Here is a 19,823-nt window from a genome sequence, read left to right on the forward strand (position 1 = left end):
AGCGAGAATCTCAAATTCTGCATCCACATTGTCTATACATGGGGAGTTGGGAGATGGTAAGTAGCTTTCTCCAACGCTTCAATGACAGACGGCACCTCATGTTGTGATCCACCCTATTGTCCTAAATTGTTGTTGTAATATCAAAAAGACGTTTCCAACAACAATTCTCCATTTCAAAACAGCCCCTTCCTAGCTATTATATCTGTTGAAGCAGTGTTCCATCCTGTGATGACTGATGATTAACCACATAACATACCCTGCCCTTGTCAAAAACTCCTCCAAGAAGAACTTTAAGTTCAAAAATCTCCTAATCATCCTAAATATCTTTATATATACTAGCCTTCAGTTAGAATCTCAACCACTTCTTGCGCCAAAATGATCATCAAAACCTGTAAATCTGAAGACCTTTTTACAGACCATAGAGTAAAAATCTCATGACCCAATCCTAATCTTAACCCTTTGTGTAAATGGATCTTCAACTCACAATCTCATGATGATGATACTTACCATGTATCCTATCTCAATTTCCAGAAGTCCAATGTAGATGCCAAACTCAAACTCTTCAAACCAAAAAGGCCATGAATAGATTTCATTTCATCCAATAGCCAAAACTCAAATAAACTGAACATAATATAACGACTGAGTTGCAGATGTGCTGACAATATGGATTTCATTTCATCCAGCTAAATGGCATTGAGTCCTGTAGCAGTCAGCTGCATTGCAATAAATTGATTTTTTTTTTTTTTTCTGTAAGTAGAAATAAAAGGATTTGGCTAAGCAACACCTTGACTACCTCATATTCAAGCTAATCAACTGAAACCAACCAGTACCACTGCTCATTTTACTTATTGCATTCTATCACGATAACCCATTAAAGCCAATCTCTGTATTTGGTTTATCATCTTACTTTGCTGGAGTGTTATGAGATAAAGAGCTATAAACCATGTACAAAATTGAAGCAAATCTAGAAGACATAAATATGAAAGGAAACAAATGAATGAAATCTTTCCATTGAATTTCTCCTTTGCAGGTGAAACAAATAAAAGAATGCAGAAAACAAGAATACATCTTCTTTCCTGTAAAGAATAAGCAAAATCTATCAGGAGCCCAAAAAACAAAAACAAGAGAGAAATTGGAGCCGAGTCTAACTGTTACCCATCACCACCATTGATGTACAAGAACTCCACTCTCTCTGAGTGTAGTAAACAGGTCCATGCATTGAGCATAAGTCTTCCGATACTTCACACTCCTCTGACCCGGGCAACACCTCTGCCATCTATTGTAATGACACTCGAGAAAAATCTCATCTATCAAACAAATCGCTCCTGTCTCAATCAACCTCGGAACTAAATGAAACTCAGTCCCTTCCACATCCATCTTCACCACCACGAAATCTCTCTCCGAAACCGTTTTCTTCAACCAACCTGCAAAATCAATCCCATGAATCTTATCCACATCGCCCATATAACTCACCGAGCTCTGCACCGGCCGGATCCTCCCCATTCCTCCTCTACCTCTCTCCACAATTTTCTTTCTTGAGTCCCAAGTAATCTCGAAGAACAATGTCTCGTTCCTCACCCATGCGGCATACGGCAACAGAGTCACCCCTCTCTTCCCCCTATACTCCTCCTGAAACGCCTTGTCGGCCTCGATCGCGTAAACCTCGAACGTCTTGTTCTGTTTGGGATACTGTTTCTTAAACCAACTCCCTATGCTAGAACTATAACTCCGAGCCCCAACATCAACGTAGACATACCTATTCTTAAAGCTAATATCTACCATTGAAGTTAGGTACTTTATGTTCTTTATGTTTCTCTTCAATGTTATCCAAGGTTTCAGTGGCTCTTCTTGGATCAACGGCTCGGCGTTCTGGATTAGGTCACGTCTGTGCCCCTGAACCGAGCATTTATTAACCAAATTGACATTCGGAGAGAAATTTCTCCCTTTATGGCCAAGATTTTGAATTTGAATTGGATCAATTTCTTTCTTGATCACGACCTCCCGAATCGACGGCGAAGAATCTAGGCCGTCGACTTCGTGGGACCTGATCAATCTACAGCAATTGGAGAAAAAATCGAGGAGAGAATCTAGGCTGTACCGATCTTTGCTCGCAGTGTGGACTACGAGAAAGCCTCCCGGTCTGAGCGTCCGGCTGATCTCCAAGGCGAGATCGAACGGACGGTCCGACCGGTCCAGGCCGAAGGTTCCGGAGAACTCGAAGTCAAAGGTGTCGTCATCGAACGGCTGGCGGTACAACTCGCCGTGAACGATCAACGGTGCGGACGCCGTCGGGTTCGTGGAGATTCCGATGGAGTCGAGGACGCCGATTTCTCTCAAGGCGAGCACGTCCTCGCCGGCGAGGGTTTCGACGCAGAGAGCTCTGGAATTGGGGGAGAGAAAGCCTTCGGAGACCAAATCTTGGAAGATGGAGGAGTAGTAGTCCACCAATTTTCGCCATTTCTTGGGGGCGGACAGGAAGTCTTCGGCGACACGATCGGCGGCGGCACGTCGATTCCTGAAGCAGAAGTCGCCGGAGACGCAGGAGCCGCCTTTGACGGTGACCATGTAAGCGAATCGGACGGCCAGAATTAGGACGCCGAAGGAGAGGACTCGTGCTAGAGTGCTCTTTAGGACGTTGGGCTTCAGTGTGAGCGGGTCCATGAAACGTTCCGGTGAGCGTTAAGCGTTTAGAACAAAAAGAATGGTTGGCGCCAAATAGGAGTGTAGGAGAAGGGTAGGATTTGAGAATAGGAAGGAGTTTGGAGGGTAAACCGAGAATAAAGGATCTTTTATTTCACATGGGAAAGATTTTGTAGGGCCTACTGAAGAATCCAAATGGTCACTCGTGGGCTAGGAAGGCCGTTGGAACGAAGCCCATGGGCCCAGTGGGTAAAGGAATGAGGCCCATGGACTGATTTTCCGAATAAACTTGGCTCTCAATCCGTGAGCGCCAATTTGAGTTTGGATTTAGTCTTTAGAAGATGGATAAAATTTTCTTCTAATACTCCGTTTGTTTCGGCGTAAAATGATTTTTACATTTTACCATGTTTAGTAGGGGCGAAAATAATGGTCAACGAAAATTATTTTCAGTTTGACCATAAAGACTTCTTTAATTTTTGGAAAACGATTTACGACTTTAAAAACCGTAAATCATTTGCCCAAATTAAACCCATCGTCCTTACACACACGTTTGATACCTGATTGTCGGTCGTCGGAATCTAACTGGCACAGGAGTCCTTCAACATCCGGTCACCATTGCAGATGCCGGTGGACTAGATTCCGGCCGAAACTGGCCGGAATATTGTCGGATTCTGACCATATTCAGAAGCTGATCGGATCTGACCAAAATCCAACCTCTGACTCTGTCAGATCTGGCCAAAACGGCCAGGATCCGGCCGAATCTAGATGGATCCTGCCTCTGATTCAGCCGAATCTGGCCCAAATGGACAGGATCCGGGCGTATATGACTGGATCCAAAAGAGTCCGGCCAGATCCAGCCAAACTTGCTCGTCGAAATCCGGCAACGACGACCGGACGTTGTCGGATTTAGATGGCATTTGCCAAACTCTGATTTTCACATTTCATAATTTTTTTCGTGCAAGCCAAACGCCAGAAAAATATTTTCGAGAATTTCATTTTTTTTTTAAAATGATTTTGCCGAAAATATTTTACGAAGAAAATCATTTTACATCAAAACAAACAGAGCATAAAGTGAGATAACAGACATTTTTTTTTTTTTTAAAGTAAAAAAACAAATTGTTTCAATCTAATAGTTTAGGGTCCATTATCTATAAATAAAATAAAAATAGTTTAGGGTCCATTTCGGTTTGCAATTTTTAAAAATGCGATTTAAATTAAGGATTTTAAAATGCGCGATTTGAAAAAATGATTTTTAAAAATACAGTTAAGCACTTGGTAAAATCGCAATTTAGCATTTAAAATCGCAAATTAGCCTTTAAAATTCTGTGTTTTCAAAAAAACACCATCTTACTTGCAATTTGAAAAAGCAGATTTTATGCGTTTTCAAATCGCAATTTTTAAAAACGCAGTTCCCAAAAGATTTGTGTTCTGCAATTTGGTTTAAAATCACACTTATCGTCTACAAAATCGCAATCTCAAACACACCCTCAATCTATTAAACTGACATTTCTCATCTGCTTAAATAGAACGGACCTCTTCTAAGGGCATGTTTGGGATGCAAGGGAAAAAAAGTGTGGAAAAAGCTTTTTAGAAAATACATCATTCAAACTTGCCATAAAATGCAGTTTTTTTTTTTTTTTTTACTTTTTTAGAGCAAAAAGTCTCAAAATATAAGAGTTTTATCGAATAGACTAATCTTTGCATGGAATAATTTTTTATGTATCAAAAGAATTTTTAAATTCCTTAATGCAATCTCCAAACAGGCTCCAAGTGTATTAGAATTATTGAAAACTTTTGCAAGTGAGGTTTTGATATTGAAAAATGATACACATACATCTCCTACACATATCAACATCTCATATAAACAAGTTTCAAATTTACTATTAAATTTGTGAGACTCAATGTGAGTCCTATAAATCTAATTATGAATTTAAAAATAAAATATATAAAACATGCGTATAAAAAATATATTTATATTATTTTTCTTTGGTATAACGTGTTAGCATCTCCTTTTTCAAGATTAGATTATGTGAATTTTGTGCCCCACTGCAAAAGAAAACTCCATCGTGAATAATTGACTTGTCAATCTATACGTGCACTATTTTTAATCTTTGTCTCTCTTTTATAATACAAGATTAGATTATGCCATATCATCTGTTGGGCCTGACTATCGAAGGACTTTTGAGGCCCGCTTACTATAGAGTTTGCTGGCCTGTCTAGGACATTGGGAAGCCCATCGGTCTAGCTCAAGGAACTGCCATGCTTCAGGACCAAAATACACTTATATCACGATAAGATGCATTATAGTCAATTCCCCATTTCGCGCGAGGTCAGATAACTGCTTGACCACTAGGGATTTAAAGTCGACTGGTTATAACCGGCCGGTAATTAAAAACGAGATACTAACTGGTAACAGGGTAATCGGTCCTATCAAAGAGCTTACTGATTTTAAAAAATATTGAAACCGATTATAACTGGTATAAGTAACTGGGTGTGTGTGTGTGTGTGTCTATATATATATATATGATGTATTTATTTATTTAAGAAACTAAAATAAGAAAATTTAGGGTTTTACATTTTTACTTTCATTCCAACTTAGGCCAATATATTAGGCCAAAAAAGGTTGAAATTTTTTTTTAAATGGCTAAAAAAAATCTAAATTAAGCCCAAAAAGTAGACCTAAAAAACTTAATTTTTTAAAATTTTAGTTACCAAAGCCGGTTGGCGATTTTGGCCAATCAGTTACCCCCGGTTACGGTTACCGACTTTAGCCAATAACCGATAACCGTAACCAGGTTTTCATTATTACCGACCACACCAGTAAATCTCTCTCAATATTCTCATGGGAGAATCATCTACTCCATGAACAGAATTTGAGCGGGAGTCCTCAAAGCCTTATCAAGGAAAGGCAGGAACAATGAGCCTATATAAGGAGAGGAGAACCCTTTACCAGATACGCATTTTTATTCCCTTCCTTATACTCTGTCAATTTACTTTCTCTCCTATCCTTACTGATTTAAACATCAGAGGTGATTCTGCTAGGCATCCCACTGACTTTTTTAACCTTCTATCTTTTCTTCAGCCTTCCCTTCCTATGCTTCGCAAGCACTTACTGTGCAAACATCATCAATCCATTAATATAACATTAAGATAACCCTAACACAATTGTATAAGAAATAAATAAATAAATAGAAAACTTTAACATAACTACACTACATATAGATCAAAAAAGTCATCCACCTCCCTCCACCTAAAAAAACAAAAAATAATAATTCAGTCTCTTCAAAATTAAATTCCTAACTTCGTCCCTGCATCCACTGTTACAGCCACCCTACAAGCAATCCCCCCACTTACTTGTTTGATGATGCCTGCATAAATTCAATCTTCTTTTATAGATCAATTACAAAAAGGACAATTAAAGTACGATGATAGGGATCAAATAAGTCTCAATTCCTTGAAAATTAACAGCAGACAACACAACTCTTGTGCTCTCCAAGTAGTTGTTATAAAGGGATGGAAAAAAAAATCAATAGGGGCCGTCGATACGGCAGAATCACACCCCTTGCCCAAAAGATCTTAAAATAAATTCACATGGTTTTTTTAGTCTTCTAAATTTCTATTGCTGGCCCTTCTATATATCCCTCTTGGCATCTTCCCTGCTTATCAAATAACATCTTTGGACTATAGTATTAGATTGATGATGTGACTTCATCTTGACCTTTTGTTATAAAATAAATATTGATTTTAAAAAGCCTTGTGAAAAATTGATATAATATATTGAGACGCCAACATAAATCAAAAGCATAAGTTATGAATTTGAATTAACATGTCATACCTCAGATGGTGATATTGTGCAATAGGGTTGTTCTAATAAAAGCTTATTCGAGCCTCATTTGCTCTCTCACATGAATTGCCCTACTACAGTAATAGGACACATGATTTGAATCCCCATATATCCACCATTTATTATTACAACTACTATTGAGTATAATATCTACTCGCTGACAATCATATATGCATACTTTAAACTACTATCTGTTAGGTTTTTTAGTTGACAAATTCAGTGACTAAACATGTTTGGTTGTAAACATTAGGTTTAGGGTTGAATCAGGATTGAATTGCAATTGAATCTTCATCGAAAATCAAGTTTAAGAATGACTCGGTCGATCCCTCAGCCTTGCTCGATCGATTGAGCAATGTGTAGGATCACCAATACAAAAACCCGAGAAGGTCAATGGAACCCTCGATCGACCGAGGTATGGCTTTAAGCCTTAAACCATAATGCTCGATCAATTGAGCCCTGCTGTCAAATGTTTTAATTTTCACTGGCTTTTTTGACCTAAAATCTTAATATTATTTTATCCTCTATACAAGCATCCTAACCCACGACTTCTAGAGGTGAAAAGATGCAGTTTCTCAATTGTTTTCAAGAGGTTCATTCTTGTTCTTGAGCCTAAACTCATAAAAACCTTCTCCTAGTTTCTTCTTAGTCCTTCAAACTACAGAAAAGCTTTCAGCTATCAGAATTTTGATTTGAAGCGAACGAGATTCGTTGTGAATGTTATTCATATAAAAGAAGATCAGAGGTTCTAGAGTTACTGTGGTGGGAAGTGAACACATCATTTACCGGTGTTGCAAATTGGGTCTTCAAAGTTACAAAAGTTTTGTAAGTATAACAATATATAATATAAGCTTTCTACGGTGAATGCTTTTGGAGTTGACGGCCGGTTATAGTTTTATTTTTTGAAGAATTATTGAAAAAGGCTTTCACTTCGTGACAACATCTTTTGTTTTGTGCTTTTATTTATTTTGTTTTGAAAATTGGAACCCAAAAAAAAAAAAATAAAAAAAATAAAAAAAGCCTCCTAAAAGGATGGGAAAAGGAACCAATGGGAATTGGCAGCGGACAACGGACAAGACAAAAAAGAATCGGCGGGCATAAATAACAAAGAAAAGGGTTTTAGCTATTGCTACGTCGGTGGGTAGGCAGGCCACGGGGAGGCATCGGCCTCCGACTTTGTTTTAAATGCACCGTGAGCAGCACGCAAATGTCTCACTCATATCATACCATTTATTGAATTTGGACAATGTCTATACCATGAATCTGGACAAAGGGCGATTACAGTGATTTTGTTAAAGATGAAGATGGCCTACCACCATGGATGCAACCAGGAAGGATCCGTCGGGAACTATACAAGTTGACCTTGACCAGCATGTGTACCATGCCAACAAGTAATCCCCAGCTGCACATTTTTGACTCATTCAAACCTCCATTCACATCTAAGTGCTGACAACTGCATCCCCATTCCCCTATCAACAACCAATGGCTTGTATTCACTTGGGACCCCACTAGGCGAATTATCTTTTACAGAAATTCAGGAAGCTTAACTCTTAATACCAGGAGACAGGCATATAAACTAACACCTTAAGTTGTCTGAGGCAGTGTTAGGCTGCCCAAGCCTAATTACAGTGAATCCTCATCCTTGTCAAAGACCCAAATGCAACCCCCCTACTTGAACAAGTAAGCTTCATCAATCCCTAATTGTAAGGAATTCATTGTTCCACTCCTTTCGTAGGCAAAAAGCATGAGGTTTTCATTTTTTTGAGAAACAATAGATTCTCTAGCCTCGTTTGATAATTTTTTTTTTTTAAAAGAATAAAATTAACAAATAACTTCAATTACAAAACACTTGAAAACTACTATCATCTTTATATCAAATCAGAATACCTTTTTAACCAAAAAGCAAAAAGAACACTCTAAAAGTTTTATCAGAGCCTTTCCTCTTGCCACTCAAAACAAGTCCCCAGCAGCATAAACAACTTTCCTTGCTTTACTAGGAACGAAAAAAATCACTAACAAGTGTGATACAAAAAGTGAATTGAGGCTCTTCAATTCTAGCAAAGAATGGACCTCAAAACAATCAAAAAATAAGTGGAGAAGCTTATCTATCACATACATTTTTGAATATACAATAACAATATCCCTGTGGAAATATATATACTACAACAAAACAAACAAACAAATGCAATAAATGAAATGAACCTGCGCTTCTTATTAATCTGAGATCCTACCCCCTCCAAAGTCCAAACCTCCCAATAACTATGCAAGCAATGATTCAAAGAACATGTCATCTCTTGGTTCTTCTTTGGCTCCAGAAAACCCATTGTCTGTGCCTTGTGGTTGGGGCATGTAAGAACCAATTGTGTTCCCGAATCCCGAGAATCCGAAACTCCCGGGGCTCCGCAACATCTCCAGGGTGAAGGGTGCTTGGCCTTCAGAAGTTGGTAGTCTTAGATTGTGAAGAGGGTTGGTCATAGAATTGTTAGTGTGATGGGTCATGACCGAAGGCCTAATTGCTGTGCCTGCATTGTTGTCATTAATATTGTTGCTTGGCAAAGGCCTATTGACAGAATGGCCACCACTGCCACGGGCTGCGGGAACATCATGGTTGTGCTTTCCCTCGTAGGTTGTGATCACTGCCCTCAGATCATGTGACGCTCGCTCAACATGCTTTCTCACAGGACATCCTGGATGTGTGCACTTGTAGTAGCTCCTACAAGTCGTGCATATATAAATCAGAACCTTAAAAACACTTCAAATTAATGCTAACTTGATACTATGCTAAAGCAGAAAATGGGTGTATATATTCATAGAACTCAGATCCATTATACCTTTCAAAAGTTTGCGAAAGAATGAAAAGTAAATGAAAAATAAGCGCTACCTTGGATTTGGATTTCCCTTTACCACTTTCTGCCCATATTTCCTCCATCTGTATCCATCATCTAGAATATCTATATCACTAGTTGTCTGAACTACAACTCTAGGTTCTCTCACTGTTCTGCTCCCAGGTGCAGAAAGACCTTCGTTTTCACCCTCTTTTTTCCTGGAAAATTGGGGGAAAATATAATTATCAGACCAGACCCAGCTAACCATACAAAAATACTAATCAGAAAAACCAAGTTTAAAAATAAATAAATAAATAAAACCTTACCATCTTTTGGCATCAGGCTCATCTTCATCGAAGTCATCTCCTGTGGACTTACTCTTTTGAGAACTCTGATCAAAATCCTCATCTCCTATCGATATCGAAGAGTTCTCCGGGGTTGCAACCGAATCCATATGTCCGTTACCATGCGTGCCAAATGACTGATCAAGAATTTCAGTGGTGGCAGCATTAGACGCCTGAATTGCATGAAGAGCTGACGATGAGGATGATGAGGATCTCCTTGTAGACTGAGGCTTGGGATGGTTATGACTACCCTTGTAAACTATCTCAGTAATTTGTCCATCTAAGGACCTCTCAACCTTCTTCTTTGTAGGGCAATTGGGGAATGTGCACTTGTAATAACTTCTTGGATTTTCGCTTCCTTTCACTTGTTTTTGACCATATTTTCTCCAATTGTATCCATCATCAGACCTTTTGTTGAGTGTCTGAGTCTGCTGCTGGTAATTTCCATAATCTGATTGGGACCTGCCGTTGGTGTTGGCCTGAGTGTTGGTCTGAATGGTGGCAAACTCGGGGGAATAGCTCTGCATAGAACCGAATTCGGTTTTTACCATACTCTTCCCTGAGGAAAAATCATCCTGCTTGGTGGGATCTTGGAAAGTCCATGCTTGTTGCTGTGACTGAAAATTTTGTAACAAATAAAAAAAGCTTGATAATTAAGACCAATTAAACCGAGGAAAACAAAGAAACTTGGACCTTCATGTATGAAAATGTGTTACTTACAGTTTGAATTATGGGATTTGAAGACGGGAAATTTGTTGTTGACGATGATAAAGGAGGCCTATTTTGGCTTCGGAAAGAGAAATCTGAGTAGTTTTTGTCTTCCTGTTTAACATTCTGCCGGTTATTGCCAGAATTGCTCTTCCACTCGAAACCATGAGCTGGGAATGTTCCTGTCGTTGGAGAGGGCAGAATCTGTGAACGAGAGCAAAAAGGGAGAAAATCCCATCAACCAATTATAACAACAAAATTAGAAAAGCATGATAAAATTCAACCACATAATCAGGAACCAAAAAATCCCATTACTTAATTTAGGAGCAAATTGAATACAGAATTTTGAAGAGAGAACCTTGACAATGAAAATGAAGAAAAACTCAAAGTCAACTTAGTCACGCACAACAATTTGACTGAGTCGAGCTGAGTTTTCTTTCATTTCCTTTGAAACAGAACAGCATAAAAGCTCAGCCTTCGAACATCTATTATCTTTTCTCTCTTTCATAATCCCCCTCAATTTTTCTCAACAACCAAACAGCTTTTGATCACAGAAAGCAAACAAAAACAGAAACTTGCTTACAGAACACTTACGTTACAACTGTTGAGAAGAACAGGGGAGTCCAAGAGCTCAGCCGGGCTCATCCCAGCAGGGATAGCAAAATAGGAAGAGGGAGACACGGCAGGAGGAGAAATGGGCAAAGAAGGAGGTGGTATCGACTTGAACTTAGGCACACCCGAGCCAGTTCTTTCGGCTATACGATCCGACAGCCCACGAAATTGCTTATTCTCTGTCTTGGTGGTGGTGTTGTTGTTGTTAGAATCATCATCGTAGGCCGAGGCAAGCAGGTCGGAGAACGAGGTGGTCATGAATGGGTGGGTAGGAAAAGTGAAGCTTGTTCGGTGCGAGTTAGCCGAGGTGTCCAAGCTGCCAGACGAGGAGGCCATAGAAAGAGAGAGAGCAGAGCGAGCAGAGAGCAAGCAAAAGGTTTTTATTGCTACGGAAAGATAGGCAATAAAATAATAAGAAGGAGAAGTAGAAGATGGTCACGTATTTTGCAAGTTTTCCATTGGCTTTTGTTTTTTCTCATTAGGTGAGGCTTGTGAGGCTTCTGGGAAACTAAGGTGGAGGTTTGACCGTGGAATTTTTTATTTTTTATTTTTTTTTTATCAAAATAATAAAAAAAAAAAAAAACAAATTTTTTTCTTTTGTTTTCTGGGTCAAAACTCGTGGGTTTGACTGGAGGCGGCTGACACTGAGATTTCTTTCTGATTGGTACAAAGCTGTTGTTTTCTGCGAGGGAAGGGATGCTGTGTGTGCGTGCGTATGTGTTAGTAATATGAATCAGTACGATGATTAGGCACTTTCTTGTGTTTGGACTTTGATACGGGTTCGTTGAGAAGGTTAAATCAAGATTGTTGGGACAAATGGTTCATATTCAAAAGTGGCCATTCCAACGGCTCAAAGGAGCATCTAGACGTCCTTCAGTGTTCGGTGAAGTGTCTGTGAATGGTTCAGTAGACAGCAATCACAGAGAGCTCATGTTCGCTTAGGTGTCCGGACAACTCAACAAACACCTAAACTGGAGAACATCTGTTCAATGTGGTGTCTGAACAGGAAAGTGGTGGCTGCGAACAGGGAAGGCCTAATGTAGCCGTTCGGACTCTAGGTTGTTGTCATCCAAATGCGCATCTGGAGAAACACAAATTAGTGCCTGGGAAACTAGGGTTCTTTGGGGGCTATAGGGATTATTATATATATGTTGTATTGTAACCTAGAACTATTGAGATATTAAATATAGCCGCACTCACTTCTATGAACGTAGGCAAATTGCCAAACTACGTAAATACTGTGTATTTCTCTCTCTTTTATCTTCTTCTTATCATATTATTCATTATTGGTGTGTGCACAGTAACAATAGATCACAACAAAGATTAACTAAGAGCATTCACAACACCTACTCAATGATTTTTTTATTTTATTTTTTTAAATATGGAGAACAAAATTACTTTTTGTTTCTCTATCAAAATACACTTGACTATAGCTTCATTTTATCTTTTCTTATAACATTACAATATTATTTTTTACTTTTTTCTTTTATTTTTTTATTCTTTTCTCTTTCTCTCGTTGTTTTTGTCTGTAAGAATACAAAGTTCTGATACATGTAACAACACATAATCTAGCAAAAATATGAGAATAAGAAAGAAAGACACATAGAATTAAGGTGGTTCGGCATATAGTCTACATCTACATATCAAAGCTTTTTCTTTGGCTATGTCTTTCATTGATTTAGTGTTGGTGCCGATAGGAATGGAGGGTATCCCGGAGATTTTGTGTGATGGAAGTTTACTGAGAACAATGGGCTAGACGCATTGAAGAATTTATGGAGAACATGCCAAGATATTTTGGGCTTTCTCCGATCTCTGCCATCAACTCTGCCGGTGAGCTTTCCGCCTCCCCCCTCGCCTCCTCCGACGTAATGTTTCTCTGCGTGAACCAAAGGGGAAGGGGGAATGGCTTGAACAAATAAGAAGAAGAAGGGTAGGTGAAGAAGTGCATGCAAGTAGAAGCAAAAGAACACAATTGAGGCTAAAGGAGACAGAATATCAAGTTTTATGATTATAATAATAGATGGGAATGCTACTGTGCTACCCAATGAATTGGGTAGCACTGTAGCGTTCCTAACGTTTAAGTAACGTATAAAGAAGCTGTTGTAAGGGAGTTTTATGATTTTTTTTATTATTATTTTTACATTTTCCTTATATTTAGGAAATATAAGACGCTATGAGGTATTTGTTGTGAATACTCTAACTAGTAGAGCATTTTCTTAGATCTTTCTTAGAATATATTTAAAATGAACTAGAGAAAATAAAATTTGAACTAAACTTTATATTTTTGTGAGTTGTAAGTTGTAAAATAAGTCCAGTTAGAATAGAAAATACAATCAGATAATTAATTGAAAATATTAGAGAAGAAAATCAACCTATGGAAGAAAATAAATCGGTCAGGCAAATAGATGAAAAAATTAAGCAATAAAATTTGAATGATAAATTTAATTGTTTAGTGATTTAAGTGATAAGTACCATGTGAACTGTCATGTCAATTTGTATGTATTAAAGTATTGATTAAATGATTAAATTTACCTCTTCTTATTAATTTAAACTTTTGGAATAAATTGTGTTTTAACACGGTATCAAAGTAGAAGTCTTGAATTCGAACCATCTCTCATTCATGTACCTCCAATTTCAATCAAATATTTCACGTGTTGGACATCACCTATTAAACATGGAGTTTGAGTCCATATGTGAAGATAAGTGTTAAAGTATTGATTAAATAGTTAAATTTACTTATTCCTATCGTGTTAAACTTTTAAGATGAGTTGTGATTTAGTAATAAAGAACTTATTATAAAGGTTATAATACCCCTAATAGCACTCAAACTCTCTTAACCCCACATTAATTTGTTGGTCGGCAAATAAGAAAGAATGATGCTAAGGATATGAATGTAGATGCTTAATTTACTTGTGTATTGGTAAGCTTTGTGATTAAAGATAGAGATATGATTTTCTTCTAGATTGTGTCTAATGGGGAATGCAAATCTTGTCATGTTTATTGGTAAAGTTATTCAATATTAATATCTCTACTTACACGGTATAAAAAAATAAAAAGCTCAAAACTATATGTTATTCTTTTTCTTTTTCCTTTTCCTTTTTTTATAATCAAGTGTTTACCTCTTCTTTATCAAAATTAAAAAAATAAAAAATTAAAAAATTAAAAAAATTAAAAAAATTAAAAAAATTAAAAAAAAAATGAACTGTTTTGATGTGTATTCCAACCCATTATTGAAGACTATTAAAAGTCTAGCTCAAATATTCTACATCTTTTGCGGCCTTAATCTCGAAGGAATTGCATAAGAGTAATATGACAAAAGTCGTACATTCTAGAAGATCTATCAGACTCAACGTGTGAGAAGGGACATCTATGATCTGTTTTCCCGCTGTGGAATAGAGCTATCAGTGGGAAAAAGCTATGAAGTTTGAAGTGGGGGGAGTTCACGATGTACCCCGGCCCGTCCCCGGACCCCAGCAATGCTTCCAAATACCCTTTTCGAGACTTTTTCTTCCAAAATTGGCACAAATATCATAACAAATAACAACAAAATGTACATATTAATTAAAAATTCTTGATTTTTTTTACGTGAAAAATGAAAAGTACTATTTGATTTAAAATTTAATAATAATTTTTACCGTCACATCACGTATATAATGAAGTATTTGAAAGTGTAAACATGAAAGTTAAAAGTTTGTGTAGCATTTTTCAAAATTTTATTACCTTTTGAGGAGTCTTCTAATACTAGAAATCACACTTCTAATTTACTTTTATTACACTCGGTCGAAGTGATAGTGTCGATATATGGTATATATTAAAATTTGCATGCTAGAGGATTTTACCGAGACAAAATATCTCATAAAAAGTTATTTTGGCTCTAGCTTATCTTAGTGTATGAGAAGTTTAATTAAATAAGAATAGTTGTAGCTATCTATTTAAGTCAGTCTTTTAATTATTTATACTACTATTGTGCACATTTAGTAGTAGGTTCTTATTGTTTATTGTAGGAGTTTATTTCCAAGTCTAAGTCTTGAATTCATTTTATTTAAACGATGTCATTGAATGAATAGAGAAACAGAAAATTAATCTCAAGCTATTTAAAAAGGTTTAGGTTCTCTCAAAATTTAAAAGGTCTAGGTTCCCTTAGAATTTAAGGTATAAGTTCCTTCATAATCTAACAATTTATTCCGTTATGTGTTTGATAAATCATTCACGTAACACAATAAATCTTTGATTCAAGCCTAAATTAATTAGTATTGTCATGTCAATAAAGTGAAATAAAAATATAATTTATAGCATTACCGGTAGCTGTTCCGAAAATTCCATAAGGAAAAGCATTACGTCTCAACCTATATATATATATATATAAAGCTTGTCTTTGTTGAAGTCTTCCCTATTTTAGTTATAGTCTTATATATAGATATTAATTATAGGGTGCATTTTACGTTTCAATTTCCTCTTGGACAGAAGCAAGCAAGGTACTTCCTTCTAGTTATAGATCTTCTCTTCTTTCTTTTTTTGTCTTTTTTTTTTATTATTATTTTATTTTTTTGTCGGCTAATTAGAAAATATATTTAATTAGTTCACCCAAAGGATGAATGGATATCATATAACATAAGCTAACATGGTAGGTGCATCAGCAAGTGACCTATATCGGGTGCCTTGCTAGCTTAGCATTTAGATAGATCTTACCGTTTTCCTATTTGTTCAGGACCAAAATATAAAAAGAAGGGAGAAAATTAAATGAATTTTTTTTTTTTAACAGATAACATGAGTCACCATATATTACTGAAGAACACTCGAAGGTAATTACAGAGAATAGAGGTACAAGACCCCATACACTCAAGCAAAAAAATATGACTTCAAACAGTTATCTAAACAACACGCAAACATTACATAAATAACGTTTGAGTCGTTCTTTACGTTAAAACACAATCTAAACAAAGAAAAAGATAGTTAATCTAGCTACTATGCCAACAAATAATCTAGTAACAATTGAGTACTACAAAGGCAAATTGTGAACAAAAAAACAAACAAAAAACCCAAACAGAAACCAAATGAAATCGGCGTCGGGAAAAAGTTGTCACCGGCAGCAGCACGTGTAAACTGTAAACATGCACCTTCATCGGAAACCTCCATCTGCAACAGACGAACGCCAAAACCACCGATCTCCACCATAGATAGGCGCGTGTCATGAAGGACCCAGCTAAAGAACACAGATCTTGCTCTAAAGAAGACATAAAAAAAGAACAGCCATAAAAACTAGCCGAAGACACACCAGAAAAGCCGCTCCCCAACACAAACGTCCCGTGTAGCCTTCTGCCAAGAAAACCAACAAAAAAAAACACAAGGAAAAACTAAAAAGCAACCTCCATAGCCCTAGAAAGACTAGAAGAATATTAACCACCACCGGATCTAACCTGGGAAAACAAAACTCCCAAGAAAGGATAAGAGATAAACTAAAGCAAAGAAAACAGGAAAAAACATAAAGGAAATGAGAGAGGAGAGGAAGGAAGAGAAGAGACCCTTCCCTCCTCCCTCACCGGCTGCACGAAGAAGAGGGATACCAGGAGAGAGAAGAGAGGTTTTGATAGGGGCGGTGGCTGACTTAGAAATTAATGCAAATATTCATACGACTTCTTTACTGAAAAATTAAACGAATTGATATCACGTGCAAGTATTGCACGTTTGCAATAGCTATAATTTAGGCAGATTATTTTAAATGAATGGCTTAAATTTTGCCTAGTCATATATATTACAAGTTAAAAAGTTAAAATTTTCTCTCTTTCTAGTAGTTGCCACCGCCCTCACTAGTCCAATTGTCACCCTCCTCGCCGCACCATCACAACAAGTCTCCCATTACTACCATTAATGGGAGTGGCCAGCCACCCCTAACTTGTTTTTGCATGGGTGACCAAATCACTTATTTTGGTCTCTATGGTGATTCGGCCACCCTTACCTGGCCTTGGAGGATGGTTCAAAAGGCTTTGGTTGGCTTCACCCCCTCTCCCCTACCCCCACCTTTGACAACATTGTTTATTGCACCATCAAAGACTTTTTCGCAAGCTTAAGTGTCTAAAACTTTTACCTTTTACCTATAGGGGTAGTTCGACCACACCTAACTTGACTTTTAGAGGTGGTTGAACTACCCACCACCCCTCTTTGGCTACTGGGGGTGGTTTAGCCACCTTGTGCAAGGGAACGTCAATGAAAGAGGGGCGGGATAGAAGCTCGACAATGCTGGGGAGGTGGCAGATCGAGAAGTAGAGGGAGATGCGGCTGAAAAATTATATGCAAAATTTTTATTTGCATAGTAGATGGCATGACATATCGTGAAACGCTAATTTAAATCAAACAACCTAGATTAAAGTTATTGCCCTTTGAGCAATACCTAGAGTATTGTACGAGATCTCAATTCGATAGAAAATAGCATCGCTTATCTACATCGCTATTCCTAGTAACAAAAGCCTTGAAATTAAACAGTGTAATTTCAATTAGTAACTGTAAGTCAATGATGCCCACCATGTAAAAATTGCCACTATGTGTCATGTTCCTAACTCAAACAAGTAGGGAACATATAAGTGGACGACAACCAAATCAAAGTCATAAAAATGGTAGAAGGTGAGGAGGCCACTATTGATGGAAAGGAAACTACGTACAACTAAAAAAAAAAAACCCCGATATTGTTATATACCGTACTTTTATTTTACTGTGCTAACGTGATACGGTGTAGTAGTCGTTGGTTATTTATTAACAATAAGTAATTCAAAATTTCAAAGAAAACTACACTCTGTCCCGTTAGCATAATAAAAATAAAAATTAAATAAATATGTAATGTATAGTATTCCTCTAAACAAAATTATGGATATATAAACGATAATGAAACAATGGATGGAGCACTTTGTGGGCGGGCTGCATATATCTCTTTTATTTTTGCATGTTTTGACTTGGTTTTTATTTAATTAGTTAATTTATATGTCGGTATGTGTAGCATTCATTACTTTGTTTGACTGCTGTAAGAGTAGTAGGTAGAATAATAAGTAAAACCCATATATGCTAGGTTTTCACACAAATCATCCCATGCAGTCAGCTGAATCACAAACGCTTCAACGGACTTAAGATTTACAAACCCAAAAGATAGTTGTGGTGTTAGATTTTATTAAAATTATTTATTTTATAAATGGGTACGTATTTCAAATAATTACGAAATAAATATATATATATATAACTTAAGATTTACATAATTTATTTCCATCCTCCAAAATTTTGAAGCATAAGAATGGAAAAAAAAGTGTGGCCCATATTCGCTATAAACAGCAAAGCTAGCTAATACATTTGTAACATATCTTCCGCCACTTTAACTATAACTTGAGTGATGCAGAAGACTGGAGAGGGCAAGCTGCCTATGGGCAGCAGCGCCGCTCAGGTCACAAGTACAGATGCTATGAGACACAGTTTGCACTTTGCATTAAAGCATATATTGAGAAGCCTTAAATTATTTTGAAAATTTCGATCGACTCATGATGAACTAGTTCAATTGATTTAGACGGCGCAATACAAAAACTCGAGAGCTTCGATTAATACCTTCATTGTAATACGATCGATCGAAGCACATCATGAGACTTTAATCAAACTATACATTTTAAATGGCTAATCAAAGTCAATCTAGCCGTTAGGGGGTGTTAAATGGCTCATTTAGATAGCTATTAAGTGGGATAGAGTGGTCATGGTTTGAAACCATCAAATTGAATCAATTTGGACCGTTGAAATGAATTCATTAACATTATAAATATGACCTTGTAGTCATCTTCAAAGACAACCTTTTGGCTTTTGTGCATTCTTCTCATTGTAAGGGTGTTTTTAGTATTTTGTCCAATCCTCTTAGCACTTTAAAAATAAAACAAAATACTTAATTTCTAAACAAATCGTCATTGTCATCATCAGCCTTGAAGTCCTTCAAAATTGTCTTCTTAATTTTCCCTTTTCTAATTTATATTTCCCAACAAGTGGCCCAAGTTTGGGGAGGACAGTACGTGAGGGGGTCACACTTGTTGCCCAACCTTGCCTTGTCGATCGAGGATGACGATGGTCATGTCTTGGAGTTTAAGAAAAAGATTGAGGTTGCTGTCCTTGTCAAGGACTAATCCTTTTATAATTGAACTTGGTTTAGGACTTTCCCCTTCCCTCTTCCCATGTATTGCCTAAAATAATAATAATAATAATAATAATAATAATAATAATAATAATAATAATAAAACCTAGGTTTAGGACTGGATTTCGATAGAGATGTGTTGCATGAAGTTTTTAGGACTTTAAGTGATTTTGAGCATTAACACTGAATTCTCTACAATTCTATTTAAAAAAAGCTAATAAAAAGTTACTTTTTTATTTTAATTAATGACTTTTTCAAATGCATTTTACATTGGATTATATATTCTTTTTTTTTTATATCATTTAAATATTCTTTCTTTTATTCTAGTTAACCAAAATATGTTTAGTTTAGAGAATTTTTTGTAGACTTTATTAGTCATTTTACAGAAACTATAAAATACATAAGCTACTGCTAATAATAATTCTTTTAAGGTGATGACACAAATATCATTAACACTTTCCAAAGTCGTTACCTAATTAGTCTTTGATGCTATGATTTAGATATAAATCAAAAGGTCAGGACTGGAGGCAGGAATGCAGCAAAAAAACTTTTGCTAGTCTCAAAAGAGTCCATGAGTGCCATTGACTGAACACAAAAAAGGAAAAAATAATAATAATAATAATAATAAAAAATCTATTACATGCAGTCAAAGTCAAAGATGTTGTATGAAAGGGTTTAAAGCCAATCATGCTGACCGTACAAAT

General features: G+C 36.7%; 2 protein-coding genes across 2 annotated transcripts; both read right to left on the reverse strand.

Moving 5' to 3' along the window:
- Nucleotides 1-980: 980 nt before the first annotated feature.
- LOC133878544 (uncharacterized) lies at nucleotides 981-2,810 on the reverse strand. Its single transcript, XM_062317104.1, has one exon. It carries the CDS (start codon nucleotides 2,659-2,661, stop codon nucleotides 1,159-1,161), a length of 1,503 nt encoding a protein of 500 aa, XP_062173088.1. The 5' UTR covers nucleotides 2,662-2,810; the 3' UTR covers nucleotides 981-1,158.
- A 5,520-nt stretch (nucleotides 2,811-8,330) lies between these two features.
- On the reverse strand, nucleotides 8,331-11,379 carry LOC133877295 (WRKY transcription factor WRKY24-like). The gene is made up of 5 exons (XM_062315547.1): nucleotides 10,953-11,379; nucleotides 10,371-10,562; nucleotides 9,633-10,267; nucleotides 9,363-9,524; nucleotides 8,331-9,194 (listed from the first exon to the last, which is right to left on the reverse strand). Exons 1-5 carry the CDS (start codon nucleotides 11,304-11,306, stop codon nucleotides 8,741-8,743), a joined length of 1,797 nt encoding a protein of 598 aa, XP_062171531.1. The 5' UTR covers nucleotides 11,307-11,379; the 3' UTR covers nucleotides 8,331-8,740.
- Nucleotides 11,380-19,823: the final 8,444 nt, after the last annotated feature.

Source organism: Alnus glutinosa, chromosome 9 (genome assembly GCF_958979055.1).
Source record: "Alnus glutinosa chromosome 9, dhAlnGlut1.1, whole genome shotgun sequence".
Lineage (NCBI taxonomy): Eukaryota > Viridiplantae > Streptophyta > Magnoliopsida > Fagales > Betulaceae > Alnus > Alnus glutinosa.

Bases quoted from the DNA above. Each gene is read 5' to 3' on its own strand.
- LOC133878544 (XM_062317104.1), bottom strand. From the start codon at position 2,661: ATGGACCCGCTCACACTGAAGCCCAACGTCCTAAAGAGCACTCTAGCA.
- LOC133877295 (XM_062315547.1), bottom strand. From the start codon at position 11,306: ATGGCCTCCTCGTCTGGCAGCTTGGACACCTCGGCTAACTCGCACCGA. The intron at 10,563-10,952 runs GTAAGTGTTCTG...TCTCGTTCACAG, and splicing joins TTCTTCTCAACAGTTGTAAC to ATTCTGCCCTCTCCAACGAC. The intron at 9,195-9,362 runs GTAGCGCTTATT...CACGACTTGTAG, and splicing joins AAGGGAAATCCAAATCCAAG to GAGCTACTACAAGTGCACAC.